Source organism: Pristiophorus japonicus, chromosome 2 (genome assembly GCF_044704955.1).
Source record: "Pristiophorus japonicus isolate sPriJap1 chromosome 2, sPriJap1.hap1, whole genome shotgun sequence".
NCBI classification, from domain to species: Eukaryota; Metazoa; Chordata; class Chondrichthyes; family Pristiophoridae; genus Pristiophorus; species Pristiophorus japonicus.
The window spans coordinates 230,580,849-230,598,197 of NC_091978.1; the positions used below are offsets into that span (position 1 = coordinate 230,580,849).

The 17,349-nt window shown below is 45.0% G+C and overlaps 1 protein-coding gene across 1 annotated transcript in view; it reads right to left on the bottom strand.

The window, feature by feature from the left end:
- arhgap24 (Rho GTPase activating protein 24) overlaps positions 1 to 17,349 on the bottom strand; it is a 649,536-nt gene that overhangs the window by 519,798 nt on the left and 112,389 nt on the right. The window contains exon 2 of the mRNA XM_070863890.1: positions 1,796 to 1,995. Within this exon, the coding sequence (XP_070719991.1) occupies positions 1,796 to 1,975 (180 nt within the window). The 5' untranslated portion in view covers positions 1,976 to 1,995. The remainder of the gene's footprint in view (positions 1 to 1,795; positions 1,996 to 17,349) is intronic.

Sequence of the window (17,349 nt, forward strand, 5' to 3'; positions counted from 1 at the left end):
AATAACTGGAGAAAGTGCAAGCTTTGGAAGAAAAAATACACAAAGTACAAAGAGTTTTCTGGGGCGAATTATGCCTCCATTGAGCTGAGAGGAATTTAGTTTTTTATTTTCAGCTGTTATGAAGACCCAGGTATCCTTCATATATGTAGAAAGTTCTTTACCTTTTTAAACATTTTTATATCATGAATTGAATTTAAACATGCGATCATTGAAAAAGATCACTGCACAATGACGCCTGCAGAGGTTTGTACAACTTGATGCTTCAAGCTGCAGCCTTAAACTGGCCACAGTTCCAGAAAAACAGCAATGTATTATATAGCATCACAATGTCCATCACTTCACAGTCTCTAACGCACGATCACTCGTAGCGTCCATTCAAAATGACTAAAAATAAAAATTTAAATCGGGAGTGGGGGATGGAAATTGGACACGTTACCAAAAAACAATGATCTCAAGTCTCATATTAATAAACTTTAAAATAATGAATAGCACACACTATGCACAGTGTCATTTGGTGAGCATCTTAAACCACCCAACATATTTTTATAATCGTCGCATGCAGTTCAGCTACAGCTGAAACTCAAATTGTGAAAATACTTTTGAAGGAGCTGGGCAGCTTAATTAACTTCTGTGAAACTCTAGTCACCTAATGGTCAGCTTCAACATGTAGTTATTTAGAAAAATATTATTGGAGCTCACTATAATATTTTGTATAACTCAGGATATACTGCTTTTATATATCATTTTTTTCTTGTGTCATTACTTTTTCTTATAATGCAATGAAAGAATCAAAAGTTATTGTTTCTCTTTCTCTTTCATCTAGAGCCTCCATTCCTCAATGGAAAATGCAAAACGTTATCCTTACAAAGTGAGAATATTGTGAATGCCAGGAATTGCGCTAAAGGTGCCTTACTGGAACCGAATATTCAATTTTTCCATCTCTGTCCTGTACAAAATTTCCTATCCTCCATTAACCTTCTGCTCCAATGGTTGAACTGAACTCAGGAACTCACTACTTGAGGATTGACTTGAATGAGCTCTTGCCCACCAATCTGTAGCTTTTTTAAAGTGTATTTTTGCATGTAGCGCAATGTAACACTGCATTCGCTTTAATCGCTGGAAACTAGCATCTGTTTGCCAATTTACTGACAGTCACTTTTTCCAATTTGATTATTTCTCAGGGTTTCTTCTCTTATTCATAACCTTCTCCTCAAATGGCATTGTATTAATGTTTCTTTTCTGATTTCTGTTGCCAATTTTTCAGCTGCTTTTGAAAGTCACAACTGAATCCTTCAGTAGGAAATAATCTTCTTTGCTTATCATTGGTTAAGATCATTTTAACCCATTTTTAATTGTTTCCCCATTGGATTTCCTTTATTTTCACTCATAATTCTTTGGATAAAATGCAGCAACTTACTTTCTCCAAAGCTTTGGAAAAGGCCCTCTAACCAATTGCAATTACTACATGCAGTACAGTCAATTTATATTTTTATTTGCACATAGCTTCTCCTTTATCTTGGAAGCTAGAAAGTGTTAGTAATGAGTTCACACCAATTCTCTGTCAAAATCATTTCAAGCTTTCAACAAAATGGCATAAAAAAACAGAGTATGAAATTCTCAGAGCAGCAGTAAAAGAACGATGAACATAAAAATGTTTGCCATGGTACCATGCAATCCTGGGAGATGACTCATCAATCAGTTCAATTCGGGTACTGCTGCTTAAACACTACATACACATGAAGTCTTTGATAGATGCCTGCTATCACATATCAACTTTTGACATTGGCCTACTTACCAGTGGTCTGTTTTCATCTTCGTCCTTGTAGTAGTGAAGCTGGTCCCCTCTCAGCACAAACCATCGCGTGTGCCAAGTCTTCACAAAGCCTCCTTGCTTTCTCAGCCATCCACACTTAATGACATTTTGCCGAGCTCGGACAGACTGGGGGACGTCCAAGGAGCCACTATGGTCATCCATTATAAGACTAATAGATTTTCCTGGTAAAGAAAAACAACAGACAATTAGGAGCATATAAGTACACATACATCATCCTGGAATAAATAACAGACCTTATATTACAGGTACACATCCATATATCCTGCTACAGACTAACCTACTTCCTCACAGGGAGCCTGGATAGGAGCTAACTCACACTCGAAGGTTTATAGAGGTAGCTCCCACCAAGGAAAACAAATGATCAAAGATCTCTTCAACTGCAGATGAAAAAGAATCCATTCCATGCTACACGATGGATGCCAATATTACAAAATCAACACAGGATTATTTTGCCCTCTTCTGTGCCCATGAAGTCTGTTATTCGCACTCAATGTAAACACACACTCACCAGTTTCTCCACAAATGTGACTGTCACACACTTCAAATAAGTCAAACCTTATCTTCATAACTATGAGCACTTCAGTATGTAACACCCAATTACAGTTGAGGGAAAGCTGAACATGTTCTGTGATCACGTAAATGATTTTGCCAGAAACTGAAACTGTTAGCACAGCAGCTGCGGATCACATGGTAAAACCAGTCCAAATATGTACATATTCATTTCGAACCTATGTACTGTTTACTTATTATTTCTGTTCCTGGTTACGTTATGAGTAACTTTGTTCTCATATAAGTCAAATGAGGGAACTGTTCGACCCAGATGACTTTTCTGGGTTGACGCAATTCAAATGAAATGCAATTCAAAACTGTCAAACATCAAAGATTTTTACCACATATAATATTAATCATTTTATAATGGAGGGTATTAGAATTAAGTGTGTCAAATATTTTTTATTGTTTCAATGAGAATTCTTTAAAATTATTCCTAACGAATTTTATCTGTCGCAAATTAGCTGTATCTAATTAATGTTCAAAAACAAAACACATATCGACAAAAGCCTTGCAGGTTTCTCTAAAAATGCTTTTTGTCCAATCACCCCTCCCCTTCGGCCATATTAGGACCCCCATTTGTGTGAAACAATGTCTGCTTTGCTCCTTCACCTGAAAAGATGGTGTAGTCGATCTGGATCCTGTGTGGTTGCCATCACTACTCACAATTCGTCAAAAGGAGATTCGTTTCAAAGGTGTAATGTTATACTGTTCCTCTGTGGATCAACCCATTAACTGAAGGCGATGATATTAGAAATTCCGTCTTTGACTTGAAGTTGTACTTGGGTTCCCAAGACAGAAGTCCTGGATTTTAGCACTTCCATACAGTTGCTAACCTTCTCTGTTTCTGTTTTACAGAGACATAAATATTGCTTCAAATAATTGAAATACTTTAGGATCATCCATCTTTTTCTTAATGTGCTACATCACAATGTAATAAAACACATTATTTTTTGATTTTCTGTAACATTTTCCAATTGGAGTGTTACTTTATACTCAGGTTAATATTTTCACTGAAGTTAGTAAACATAGGAATTTCGCTCTCCCACCCCTCAACCACCATCCAGTTTTTATAAGAGATGGACAATACATTAATGTTACAAACTTCATTGTGGTGCTGGTTCAAGGCAGTCAAAGTTTCTAAAATAATTGACTACTGACACTGTTAAGACTAAAATAGCGCCTCCTTGAGGCTTCAACCGACATCATCAACGTCACATTAACCCAACTGACATTTCCCATCTGTCAAAGTATATGGTGCAGTATCAGCAGAGAATTTGATGTATTGTTGAACTGTGTCATTCTATTAACAAAATTTTTATTTTGGGAACTGAGAAGAGCAAAGACAAATGTGCATCATTTTAAAATTCAATCAAGTTTCACACCAGTGCAGAGTGATCTGCTTGGCAGAATTTTAAGCTGGAGGCATATAGGGAGCAGGGGGCTCGAATGCGATCGAGAAACCCGGGAGAACGAGTTTCCCTCAGGTCCTGCTGAATTTAACCGCAAGGCTTGATTAACATTTTTTTTCCCTCTTTCGCGCCCGCATCCAGCCAAATGGAGAGGCTGTCGGATGGGTAGCAGAGAGGAGGAAGGGAGGGATCGGCGATCTGGATGGGAACTTAGGCAGGCCAGGGATCAAAGGCAGCCAGAGATCTGGGGGGCGGGGCAGTGGGAGGGTGCGGGGTAGGAATGCCGATAATCAGAGGGGACCGGAGATGGGGGGGGGGTGGGGTAGGAATGCCGGGGATCAGAGGGGGCTGGAGATCAGGGGAGGGGTGGTTGGAAGCAATGTTCTCTCTGCAGAGCGCTGCACGGCAAATGGGATGTTGGTAAGTAGGCCAAGGATTGGTGGGGGCTGGGGGTCAGAGGCAAGGATTGGAGATTGGAGTGGGGGGGCGGAGGCCTAGGGTCAGAGATAAGAAACCAGAATGGGGGGGCGGTTGGAGGCTTCTGGGGGAGGCTGGAGGCCTCATGAGGGAAGGTGGGAGGCCTCCAGGGAGAGGTTGGGGGGAGATCAGGGGAGGGGTGTCTGATCGCGGGGGGTTGGCGAAGCAGGAATGCTTGATCCAGCAGGTAAGTAGAATGGCACTTACCTTCTGGATCCAGCAGAGCTTGCTTTCCTTTAGCTCCCCGAGGCCCAGGAAACCCAACTGCCAAGAGTTAGGAACATAAGAACAGGAGTAGGTCATTGAGCCCCTCCAACCTGTTCTGCCATTCAATGAAATCATGGCTGATCTGCGACCTAACTCCATATGGGCTGGCCCATATTCTTTAATAGCTTTAGTTAACAAAAAGTTATCAATCTCCGATTTAAAATTAACAACTGACCCAGCATCAATTGCCGTTTGCAGAAGAGAGTTCCAAACTTCTACCAACATTTGTGTGAAGAAGTGTTTCTTAATTTCACTCCTGAAAGGTCTGGCTCTAATTTTTAGACTATGCCCCCTAGTCCTAGAATCCCCAACCAGCGGAATTAGTTTCTCTCTACCTACCCTATCTGTTCCCCTTAATATTTTGAAAACTTCGATAAGATTGCCTCTTAACTTTCTAAATTTGAGGGAATCCAACCCTAATTTGTGTAACCTCTCCTCATAACTTAACCCTTGGAGTCCAGGTATCATTCTGGTAAACCTACGCTGCACTCCCTCCAAGGCCAATATATCCTTCCTCAGGTGTGGTGCCCAGAACTGCTCACATAATCTAACCAGGGCTTTTAAAAAATTGCTGCAGCATAACTTCTACCCCCCTTGTATTCTAGTCCTCTAGATAGAAAGGCCAGCATTCTATTAGCCTTTTTGATTATTTTCTGTACCTCTTCATGACATTTTAATGATCTATGTACCTGGACCACTCCCACCCCCCACCCCCCCTCCACCCCCAAGTCCCCAAGTCCACCCCCAGTTTTCAGGAAATGGGAGGGAGAACAGCCAGTTGTCGTGGTGCACATTGGTACCAACAACATAGGTAAAAAAAGGGATGAGGTCCTACGAAAAGAATTTAAGGAGCTAGGAGCTAAATTAAAAAGTAGGACCTCAAAAGTAGTAATCTCGGGATTGCTACCAGTGCCACGTGCTAGTCTGAGTAGGAATCGCAGGATAGCGCAGATGAATACGTGGCTTGAGCAGTGGTGCAGCAGGGAGGGATTCAAATTCCTGGGGCATTGGAACCAGTTCTGGGGGAGGTGGGACCAGTACAAACCGGTCCCAATGTCCTAGGGGGAGTGTTTGCTAGTGCTGTTGGGGAGGAGTTAAACGAATATTGCAGGGGGATGGGAACCTATGCAGGGAGACAGAGGGAGACAAAAATGAGGCAAAAGCAAAAGACAGAAAGGAGATGAGGAAAAGTGGAGGGCAGAGAAACCCAAGGCAAAGAACAAAAAGGGCCACTGTACAGCAAAATTCTAAAAGGACAAAGAATGTTAAAAAAGCAAGCCTGAAGGCTTTGTGTCTTAATGCAAGGAGTATCCGCAATAAGGTGGATGAATTAACTGTGCAAATAGATGTTAACAAATATGATGAGATTGGGATTACGGAGACGTGGCTTCAGGATGATCAGGGCTGGGAACTCAACATCGAGGGGTATTTAACATTCAGGAAGGATAGAATAAAAGGAAAAGGAGGTGGGGTAGCATTGCTGGTTAAAGAGGAGATTAATGCAATAGTTAGGAAAGACATTAGCTTGGATGATGTGGAATCTATATGGGTAGAGCTGCAGAACACTAAAGGGCAAAAAACGTTAGTGGGAGTTGTGTACAGACCTCCAAACAGTAGTAGTGATGTTGGGGAGGGCATCAAACAGGAAATTAGGAGTGCATGCAATAAAGGTGCAGCAGTTATAATGGGTGACTTTAATATGCACATAGATTGGGCTAGCCAAACTGGAAGCAATACGGTGGAGGAGGATTTCCTGGAGTGCATAAGGGATGGTTTTCTAGACCAATATGTCAAGGAACCAACTAGGGGGGAGGCCATCTTAGACTGGGTGTTGTGTAATGAGAGAGGATTAATTAACAATCTCATTGTGCGAGGCCCCTTGGGGAAGAGTGACCATAATATGGTGGAATTCTGCATTAGGATGGAGAATGAAACAGTTAATTCAGAGACCATGGTCCAGAACTTAAAGAAGGGTAACTTTGAAGGTATGAGGCGTGAATTGGCTAGGATAGATTGGCGAATGATACTTAAGGGGTTGACTGTGGATGGGCAATGGCAGACATTTAGAGACCGCATGGATGAATTGTACATTCCTGTCTGGCGTAAAAATAAAAAAGGGAAGGTGGCTCAACCGTGGCTATCTCGGGAAATCAGGGATAGTATTAAAGCCAAGGAAGTGGCATACAAATTGGCCAGAAATAGCAGCGAACCTGGGGACTGGGAGAAATTTAGAACTCAGCAGAGGAGGACAAAGGGTTTGATTCGGGCAGGGAAAATGGAGTACGAGAAGAAGCTTGCAGGGAACATTAAGGCGGATTGCAAAAGTTTCTATAGGTATGTAAAGAGAAAAAGGTTAGTAAAGACAAACGTAGGTCCCCTGCAGTCAGAATCAGGGGAAGTCATAACGGGGAACAAAGAAATGGCAGACCAATTGAACAAGTACTTTGCTTCAGTATTCACTAAGGAGGACACAAACAACCTTCCGGATATAAAAGGGGTCAGAGGGTCTAGTAAGGAGGAGGAACTGAGGGAAATCTTTATTAGTCGGGAAATTGTGTTGGGGAAATTGATGGGATTGAAGGCCGATAAATCCCCAGGGCCTGATGGACTGCATCCCAGAGTACTTAAGGAGGTGGCCTTGGAAATAGCGGATGCATTGACATTCATTTTCCAACATTCCATTGACTCTGGATCAGTTCCTATCGAGTGGAGGGTAGCCAATGTAACCCCACTTTTTAAAAAAGGAGGGAGAGAGAAAGCAGGGAATTATAGACCGGTCAGCCTGACCTCAGTAGTGGGTAAAATGATGGAATCAATTATTAAGGATGTCATAGCAGCGCATTTGGAAAATGGTGACATGATAGGTCCAAGTCAGCATGGATTTGTGAAAGGGAAATCATGCTTGACAAATCTTCTGGAATTTTTTGAGGATGTTTCCAGTAAAGTGGACAAAGGAGAACCAGTTGATGTGGTATATTTGGACTTTCAGAAGGCTTTCGACAAGGTCCCACACAGGAGATTAATGTGCAAAGTTAAAGCACATGGGATTGGGGGTAGTGTGCTGACGTGGATTGAGAACTGGTTGTCAGACAGGAAGCAAAGAGTAGGAGTAAATGGGTACTTTTCAGAATGGCAGGCAGTGACTAGTGGGGTACCGCAAGGTTCTGTGCTGGGGCCCCAGCTGTTTACATTGTACATTAATGATTTAGACGAGGGGATTAAATGTAGTATCTCCAAATTTGCGGATGACACTAAGTTGGGTGGCAGTGTGAGCTGCGAGGAGGATGCTATGAGGCTGCAGAGTGACTTGGATAGGTTAGGTGAGTGGGCAAATGCGTGGCAGATGAAGTATAATGTGGATAAATGTGAGGTTATCCACTTTGGTGGTAAAAACAGAGAGACAGACTATTATCTGAATGGTGACAGATTAGGAAAAGGGAAGGTGCAGCGAGACCTGGGTGTCATGGTACATCAGTCATTGAAGGTTGGCATGCAGGTACAGCAGGCGGTTAAGAAAGCAAATGGCATGTTGGCCTTCATAGCAAGGGGATTTGAGTACAGGGGCAGGGAGGTGTTGCTACAGTTGTATAGGGCCTTGGTGAGGCCACACCTGGAGTATTGTGTACAGTTTTGGTCTCCTAACTTGAGGAATGGCGTTCTTGCTATTGAGGGAGTGCAGCGAAGATTCACCAGACTGATTCCCGGGATGGTGGGACTGACCTATCAAGAAAGACTGGATCAACTGGGCTTGTATTCACTGGAGTTCAGAAGAGTGAGAGGGGACCTCATAGAAACGTTTAAAATTCTGACGGGTTTGGACAGGTTGGATGCAGGAAGAATGTTCCCAATGTTGGGGAAGTCCAGAACCAGGGGTCACAGTCTAAGGATTAGGGGTAAGCCATTTAGGACCGAGATGAGGAGAAACTTCTTCACCCAGAGAGTGGTGAACCTGTGGAATTCTCTACCACAGAAAGTAGTTGAGGCCAATTCACTAAATATATTCAAAAGGGAGTTAGATGAAGTCCTTACTACTCGGGGGATCAAGGGGTATGGCGAGAAAGCAGGAAGAGGGTACTGAAGTTTCATGTTCAGCCATGAACTCATTGAATGGCGGTGCAGGCTAGAAGGGCTGAATGGCCTGCTCCTGCACCTATTTTCTATGTTTCTATGTTTTTAGCTTTTCACCATTTAGAGAGTACCCTTTTCTATCCTTTTTAAGTCCAAAGTGGATGACCTCAACATTTACTTACATTGAAATCCATTTGCCACAATTTTGCCCATTTACTTAATTTGCCAATATCCCTTTGTAATTTCATGTTTTCATCTACACTGCCTACAATGCTGCCTATCTTTGTGTTATCGACACATTTGGATATGTGACTTTCTATGCCATCATCTACGTCATCAATAAACAATGTGAATATTTGAGGCCCCAACACAGATCCCTGCGAGAGATCACTGGTCACATCCTGCCAATTCGAGTAACGACCCATTATCCCGACTGCCTGTCTCCTGTTGCTCAGCCAATTTCCTAAACAGGTGAATAATTTGCCCTCAATTCCATGGGCTTCAATCTTAGGCTCTTATGTGGGACTTTATCAAATGTCTTCTGCAAGTCCATATAAATAACATAGACATAGACATTTTCCTCTACACTATCATCACCTCCTCAAAAAATTCAATCAGGTTTTTCAGGCATGACCTACCTTTCAAATATTAATTTTGGCTCTCTCTGATCGACTGAAAATTTTTGAGGTGTTCAGTCACCCTATCCTTTATTATAGACTCTAGCAATTTCCCAACAACAGACATTAGGCTAATTGGTCTATAATTCCCTGGTTTCCTTCTCTCGCCATTCTTAAATAACAGATTGACATGTGCAATTTTCCAATCTAAAGGAATGGTTCCTGAGTCAAGAGAACTTTGGAAGATTATAGTTAGGGCATCTGCAATGTGCTCTTTTAAATGTGCTACTTCCTTTAAAACCCTGGGATGGAAACCATCTGGTCCTAGGAATTTGTCACTCTTAAGTGCCATTATTTTCTTCATTACTGTTATCTTACATAAGTATATTTAATTGAGTCCTCATCCCTGATTCCACATTAGTTTCCTTGGGATTTCTGGCATGCTATCATCTTCCTCAAATTTAAAATGGTGCTTCAAAATGAGGCACACAGCCTCATTATATATATTTAAAGTGACAAACCTCTTCCTGGGTGTGGGTTGGCTGCCCACCCCTGTCCCACCCTCTGTCGCACCCCCTGTCCCACCCTCTGTCCCACCCCCTGTCGCACCCCCTGTCGCACCCCCTGTCGCACCTCCGTTAAAACTGGAAGTAGGCGGTATGGAGGTGGGTTGGGGTTGGGATTCAGATTTTTAACACTTTAACCTCCACCCGACCCCAACGCACCCATTTTTTTATGGTTAAAATTCCTCCCAATGTGGCAGAAATTGCATTGCATCTGTTTCTTGGGGATAAAATGGGCGCAAAGCATATCAAATTAACAGTTGGACAGCCTATGGCAAGAGTTGGGCCTGCCCTGCTCAGGATTTTTCAGTGCAAAAGATTTTGTTGAACAAAGAAACCCTTCTTGTGAAGCCAGAAGAGGCAGGAGTGCTCCCCCGACAGCCATCACAATCGCCCCCCAAACAGAGCCCACTCCACCCACCCCATACTTATTGGAGGGCCACTGCCGGTGAAGCAGGATGTGTTAAACTGATGTTTCCAGTTGGGTGAGCTAACTGTGGAGGTGCAACCAGCCTCCTTGTGGCTCGTCCTGAGTATGCTGGTGAGGACCGAGAACTCATTTCTGTTGATCCCCAGGCTCACGCCAAGTCTATGTGGGCCCAGACAAACGTTTACCCAATTTATGTAAACACATCTTGCGTATCTCCATGTAAATATATGAGAGAAAAAACGATTTGCAAGGTCAAGGCTCCCCTTTAAACATTAACAAAAACTACCTCAAAGCAGAAGACGCCTATGAAATAAATCATGCAGAAGATAATTGCCTCTGACACAGTATTTATCTTCAATGGCAGCGCTAAACAGCCGCTCACATATTGGCAGCCTGTTTTACACTCCGCCTCATTTTCTTTTCCATTGGCTTCTGCCCGAGATTAATTTAAACCTCACTGTGACACACTCACCAATGCTACTCAAATTGTCCAACTGGATTCAGTCACCCACTTCGATACTGGGCATGTCTCAGTTTTATCTAAAACTACAAATGCACAAACTGTTGGCAACAGTCAGGTTTTTTTCTTTATCAGCGTATTTCGCCACAGACATGTTGTGACATTAAGACACATCTGTCGCTTCTCCTTAATCTTCCAATTCTGTTGGTTCTCATCATTTAATTATTTAAGCACAGTCAGCAAACATGGATTTCAAAGAAGAAATTGCACCTTATCATGTTTCTCGGGAATGCCCCAAAGAGCTTCACATAAGTAAAGATGCAGCACCTCTGTTTTGTAAAGCTAGATCACGCTGGATTTTAAATGATCTCATTCTGCCCCTTTGTGACAGAATCTAAATGTTCCCATCACTGATGCTTTCTATAATTAAAAATACTATCTAGTATCATTCAAATGGATGTTATAAACCATGTCAACCATTCAGAAGAATGAGAGGGGATCTCATAGAAACGTTTAAAATTCTGACGGGTTTAGACAGGTTAGATGCAGGAAGAATGTTCCCAATGTTGGGGAAGTCCAGAACCAGGGGTCACAGTCTAAGGATAAGGGGTAAGTCATTTAGGACCGAGATGAGGAGAAACTTCTTCACCCAGAGAGTGGTGAACCTGTGGAATTCTCTACCACAGAAAGTTGTTGAGGCCAATTCACTAAATATATTCAAAAAGGAGTTAGATGTATTCCTTACTACTAGGGGGATCAAGGGGTATGGCGAGAAAGCAGGAATGGGGTACTGAAGTTGCATGTTCAGCCATGAACTCATTGAATGGCGGTGCAGGCTCGAAGGGCCGAATGGCCTACTCCTGCACCTATTTTCTATGTTTCTATGGGCCCAAGTTTCCACACGATAAAAAACGGGCGCCCTTCCGAGCTGGGCGCCCGTTTTTCGCGCCTAAAACGGCGCCGGAAAAAATACTCGCAATTCTGGAGCATTCTGCAGCTCCTTGTCTGCCTGGCGCGGTGCCCAGGAGGGCGGAGCCTACACTTGCGCCAATTTTGTAAGTGGAAGGGGGCGGGTACTATTTAAATTAGTTTTTTTCCTGCCGGCAACGCTGCGCGTGCGCGTTGGAGCATTCGCGCACGCGCAGTGTGAAGGAAACAGTGGCACTCAGCGATTATTGTAGTTCTTTGTAGCTGTTTCATTTTTGAAAATTTTTTAATAAAAGCACATTGCCATCAGCACATCAGCACTTGCAGCCTTCTCACTGTCTCCTTCACCCCCCCCCCGCGGGAAGAACGGGCACCTCCTCCCCGCCCCCCGCGGGAAGAACGGGCGCCTCCTCCCCCCCCACCGCGGGAAGAACGGGCGCCTCCTCCCCCCCCCCCGCGGGAAGAACGGGCGCCTCCTCCCCGCCCCCCGCGGGAAGAACGGGCGCCTCCTCCCCCCCCCCGCGGGAAGAACGGGCGCCTCCTCCCCCCCCCCCGCGGGAAGAACGGGCGCCTCCTCCCCCCCCCCGCGGGAAGAACGGGCGCCTCCTCCCCGCCCCCCATGGGAAGAATGGGCGCCTCCTCCCCCCCCCACGGGAAGAACGGGCGCCTCCTCCCCGCCCCCGCGGGAAGAACGGCCGCCTCCTCCCCCCCCCCCCCGCGGGAAGAACGGGCGCCTCCTCCCCCCCCCCGCGGGAAGAACGGGCGCCTCCTCCCCGCCCCCCATGGGAAGAATGGGCGCCTCCTCCCCCCCCCACGGGAAGAACGGGCGCCTCCTCCCCGCCCCCACGGGAAGAACGGGCGCCTCCTCCCCACCCCCGCGGGAAGAACGGCCGCCTCCTCCCCCCCCCCCCCGCGGGAAGAACGGGCGCCTCCTCCCCCCCCCCCAGATTGTAATACAATTATTTTTGTAACTTACAATAGGGGGGCCACCCAGAGGCTAGTTTCCTTGTTTCTGGCGGGCAGGAGGAAGCCACCGCTTCTTCCGACTGTGCACACTTGTTGGATTCCCCCGTGGTGTTGGCCAGGCAGCTGTGTGTCTGAATTGTGCTCGTAGCGGCATAGGTGTCTACCAGCCCCTTCTCATTAGATGCCACCAACCCCCAGACCATGCATACTGAAACAAGGTCAGCTCTATAGGTCACAGGTAGGCATGCACTGGAGGGACCTGGAGGGACCATGACTCATTGCAAATTCAGCCTCCTGACTCTTTACTATAAAGTATTTGGCAAACAAGTTCTTTCCCATTCGGCATTCGATACCAAATACTATGATATAAATGCTAAAAGTGACACATGGCTCTTTCTCTCTCTTGGAACTATGGAATTTTAGACATTTACAGGATAGAAGGAAGCCATTTAACCCATTGATCTGTGCTGATTCTTTATGTAAACATTCAAAATGAATCCCACAGCTCTGCTCTCTCCTCATGGCCCTTTGTTTCAAATGTTTATCTATTCTTTCCCTAAAAGATCCAATGATCACTTCCTCTACTATTCCCTGTGGCAAAGTATTACCTGCTCATACAATTGTCTATAAATACATTTCTCAGCCTTTTTCCTCAAGTTCTTAGTGACAAATATTAAATTCATGACCTCCACACCACCAGAGGAAATAGCCTTCTCATCTGTAAAGGCTCTAATCGTATGGAAATGTTCCAAGGGGGGAATCTTTGCCTTCACTACCAGAACAGTAATCTGGCAGAGTTGATTGCCCAACCTTTACAGAATCCTTCTGATTTTGTTTCCTTTAAGTTAATGGAATAGATAAGGGAGAACTAGTGGATGTAGTGTATTTGGATTTTCAGAAGGCCTTTGATAAAATCTCACATAAGAGGTTAGTGTGCAAAATTAAAGCACATAGGATTGGGGGTAATGTATTGGCATGGATTGAAAATTGGTTAACTGACAGGAAACAGAGAGTAGGAATAAACAGGTCTTTTTTGGGGTGGCGGGCAGTGACTAGTGGGGTACCACAGAGGTCAGTGCTTGGGCCCCACCTATTCACAATATATATATAAATGATTTGGATGAGGGAACCAATGTAATATTTCCAAGTTTGCTGACGACACAAAACTAGGTGGGATTGTAAGTTGTGAGGAGGATGCAAAGACTATGCAAGGCGATTTAGATAGGTTGAGTGAATGGGCAAACACATGGCAGATGCAATATAATGTGGAGTTATTCACTTTGGTTGGAAAAACTTAAATGGAGATGGCTTGGGAAGTGTCGATGTACAGATGGACCTAGGTGTCCTTGTACACCAGTCAGTGAAAGTAAACATGCAGGTGCAACAAGCAGTTAGGAAGGCAAATTATATGTTGCCCTCCATTGCAAGAGGATTTGAGTACAAGAGCAAGGATGTCTTACTACAAGGTCTTGGTGAAACCGCACCTGGAGTATTGTGTGCAGTTTCAATCTCCTTACCTAAGAAAGAATATACTTGCCATCGAGGGAGTGCAGCGAAGGTTCATCAGACTGATTCCTGGGATGGCAGGACTGTCGTATGAGGAGAGATTGGGTCGACTCAGCCTGTATTCACTAGAGTCTAGAAGAATGAGAGGGGATCTCACTGAAATGTATAAAATTCTGACTAGGTTGGATAGACTGGATGCAGGGAGGATGATTCCCCTGGCTAGGAAGTCTAGAACAAGGGTCACAGTCTCAGGATATGGGGTAGGAAATTTAGGACTGAGATGAGGAGAAATGTTTTCACTCAGAGGGTGGTGAACCTATGGAATTCTCTACCACAGAAGGCTGTGGAGGCCAAGTCACTGAATATATTTAAGAGATAGATAGATAGATTTCTAGAAACAAAAGGCATCAAGGGGTATGGGGAAAAAGTGGGAATATGGTGTTGAGATAGAGGATCAACCATGATCATATTGAATAGCGGTGCAGACTCGAAGGGCCAAATGGCCTACTACTGCTCCTATTTTCTATGTTTCTATGTTTCTATGAACAGAAATCGGGTGGGTTCTGCAACAGGCGGGCAATCTGCTCCACTAATTTACTGCCTAGGTGGTGAAGACGAAGGTTTACCCTTAGGAATATCAAGTCTATTCTAATAACAATAGTTTTTCCTCCCTGATATCAGCATGGCGAACCTATACACTACTTCTTTACTCTTGTACTGTATGCCCCATTTATAAAATCCAAAATGCTGTTGGCCTATTTTTAAGGACTTTATCGACCTGCTCTTGCACTTTCAATGAATTATGTATTTGAATCCATATGTCTCTCTGTTCATCCACATCTTTCAGCAATTTTCCACTAATTGTTCAATCCTGTTCCTCGTTATTGCTCCCAAAACACATAGCGCATAGTACCCTAGTGTGCTAGATGCCTGGTCCTCCTTTTACTGTCTTCAGCTTATCTATTGCTTTCTTATTCATTGGGCGATATCAGATCAGCCGCCCATTATCCATCTCTCGTGATTTTAGTTTCCATTGTCTGATTTGGGATTTCGAGCTTGGCACAAGCTGGAGTCCCCGTATGCACTTTACCAAGCCAGTGCTGGGGCCAATGCTGGGAGTTCCCACTTCCCTGCCCCATATAGTACCAGCACAATCCTGCAGCCCAATGAGATGAGGCTAGAGTTTCTGGCAGCATGTCGTGGCACAAGTGCCTACTGCCTCCATGTGAATAAGGTGCCCTCCTGTTGACCCTGCATAGCACTGAAGGACACTGGCAGGTGCTGCTGGGATCATTAACCACAGATTGTTGGCCCCATAGCTTTTCGTTATGATATTGCTAGAAAGCTTGGTGCGTGTCAGGTGCTGCACTCACACACTGTGCTCTTACTGGCATAAGCTTATTTCTGGGTTGAGGACAGTTGCACGGCCTAACATTTGCCAGGGATGCGGCCGCCCTTCGGCAGCGATCTGCACTCAGAATCAGCAACTGAAATTCAGTCGTTGCTGAAGAGGCCTGCTATAGCAGTAATGGCCGACAGTCTGTGCTGTAGCAGTATACGTCATTGGTTAGATTATTATTTATTTTCTTCAAACGTAACTGTGGACCTCCTGTGTCTTTTCTCACAGGTAGTGTGGCATACAGACATGGTGTTTGGCTGGAACAGTGGATATGTTGTATTAATGTGTCCCTTCAACACCTCCACATGTGGGTAACTGGCCCAAAGAGGCAAAAGCAGGCAATTGGGAACTCGTGCAACATCAACTAATGCCTAGGCCATTATCCTTTCACCCCTTTGGCCTGGATTTGAATGCAGTCTACACTGACAAGATTGAATTCTCCTCTCTGCTGAAATCAGTTTGGAGAGCCCAAACTTGACTCTTTGTGCACACAAGTTAAAACTGACAATAATTAAGCACTCAAACACAGGGGCTGAAATTGCCCTGCACTGGGTTTGGGGCACACTGTTCGAATTAAAAGAAAATTTAGCGCCCGGCAAGACGGGCTGCTAAATGTTCTGGAATTGGGCTCTTAGAGCCAAAAAGTGTTGTGTGCCGGTAACAGGGCGGTCGCGGGGCACAACGCTCAGTGCCGCACTCAGCACAACGCGAGGTGCTACGTCATGGTGATGCGCTACGTCATGGTGATGCATCACCACATCCCTCCCTTTCTTTTAAAGGGGAGGGTCGCTGCAAACTCTGCAGCCACTTTAGTGGGGCCCACTGGGCCACCAGGGAGGGCGTCGGCTGGGCCAGCGGCCTGGCACCCAAGAGGGGGTGTGGGGCTGCAAGTTGGCAGCTCGGGCACACCAGCATCCGGTATTGTCAGGCTGACTGAAAAGTCAGTCGACACAGAAAAGATGGCAGCCGTGGTGCTACTACCTCCCTCATAAGGGCGGCCGGGGTGCCTCAGTCACCACAGCTTCTCGCCCCGCGAAGCTGTCGGTGGCATCGCCTTGCACCAATCTTGCGTCCCGCCAGGCAATTTCCCCCATGGGGTGCAAAGGGATCAGCGTGGGGCGATAAAGGGTCGATGCACATGGCAATGACGTCATAGCCGTGCCTGCGTCACATTGGTGCGCTAATCGCGGAGCACGGCGCAAAGCACTTTTCGCGCTCCGAGCCTCGGGGGACATTCCAGGGGTAAGCGCTCTGGCCACTGCACCCAGACAGAAACCCTTTAGCCCCCAGAGGCACTAACGGGCCTTTCTCAGAGGGGCCATTTTGACCCCATGGTTGTTGAAAATAGAAATGCAATACTGATAGATCTGTGAGTATATTTCTGAGGATGGAGTAAGGTTGCCAACCCTCCAGGTTTGTCCTGGAGTCCCCAGGAATGAAAGATTAATCTCCAGGACATTGCTGCAAGCAACCAGGAAGAAAAATATTTGAGCATTAAAATAATGTTTTTTTTTCCCATTTTCCTTGAATATTTTTGTTTATTAATTATAAAAATATTGGAGATGAGGAAAAGGGCTGTATGACTGACAGTCAGGAATCATCCAATCGGATAACGACGATTCTGTTCACTTTCCAATTGGCATGGGAAGGCGGTGCTCCGTGGTATTGGGCGACCAATGGCGGGAGTGTGGGGGCAATAAGTCACATGATGAAACCTCCAGGAATATGTCCAACCAGAGTTGGCAACAGAGTTGGAGTTGAGGAACATTGTTGTCGCTTTATTCTAAAGAAACTATATTTTTCATCCAATCCATGTTATCCTTAACCTTGGAGTGCTTGATGCTGACACAAGATGGCAAAACTGGAGAAATATT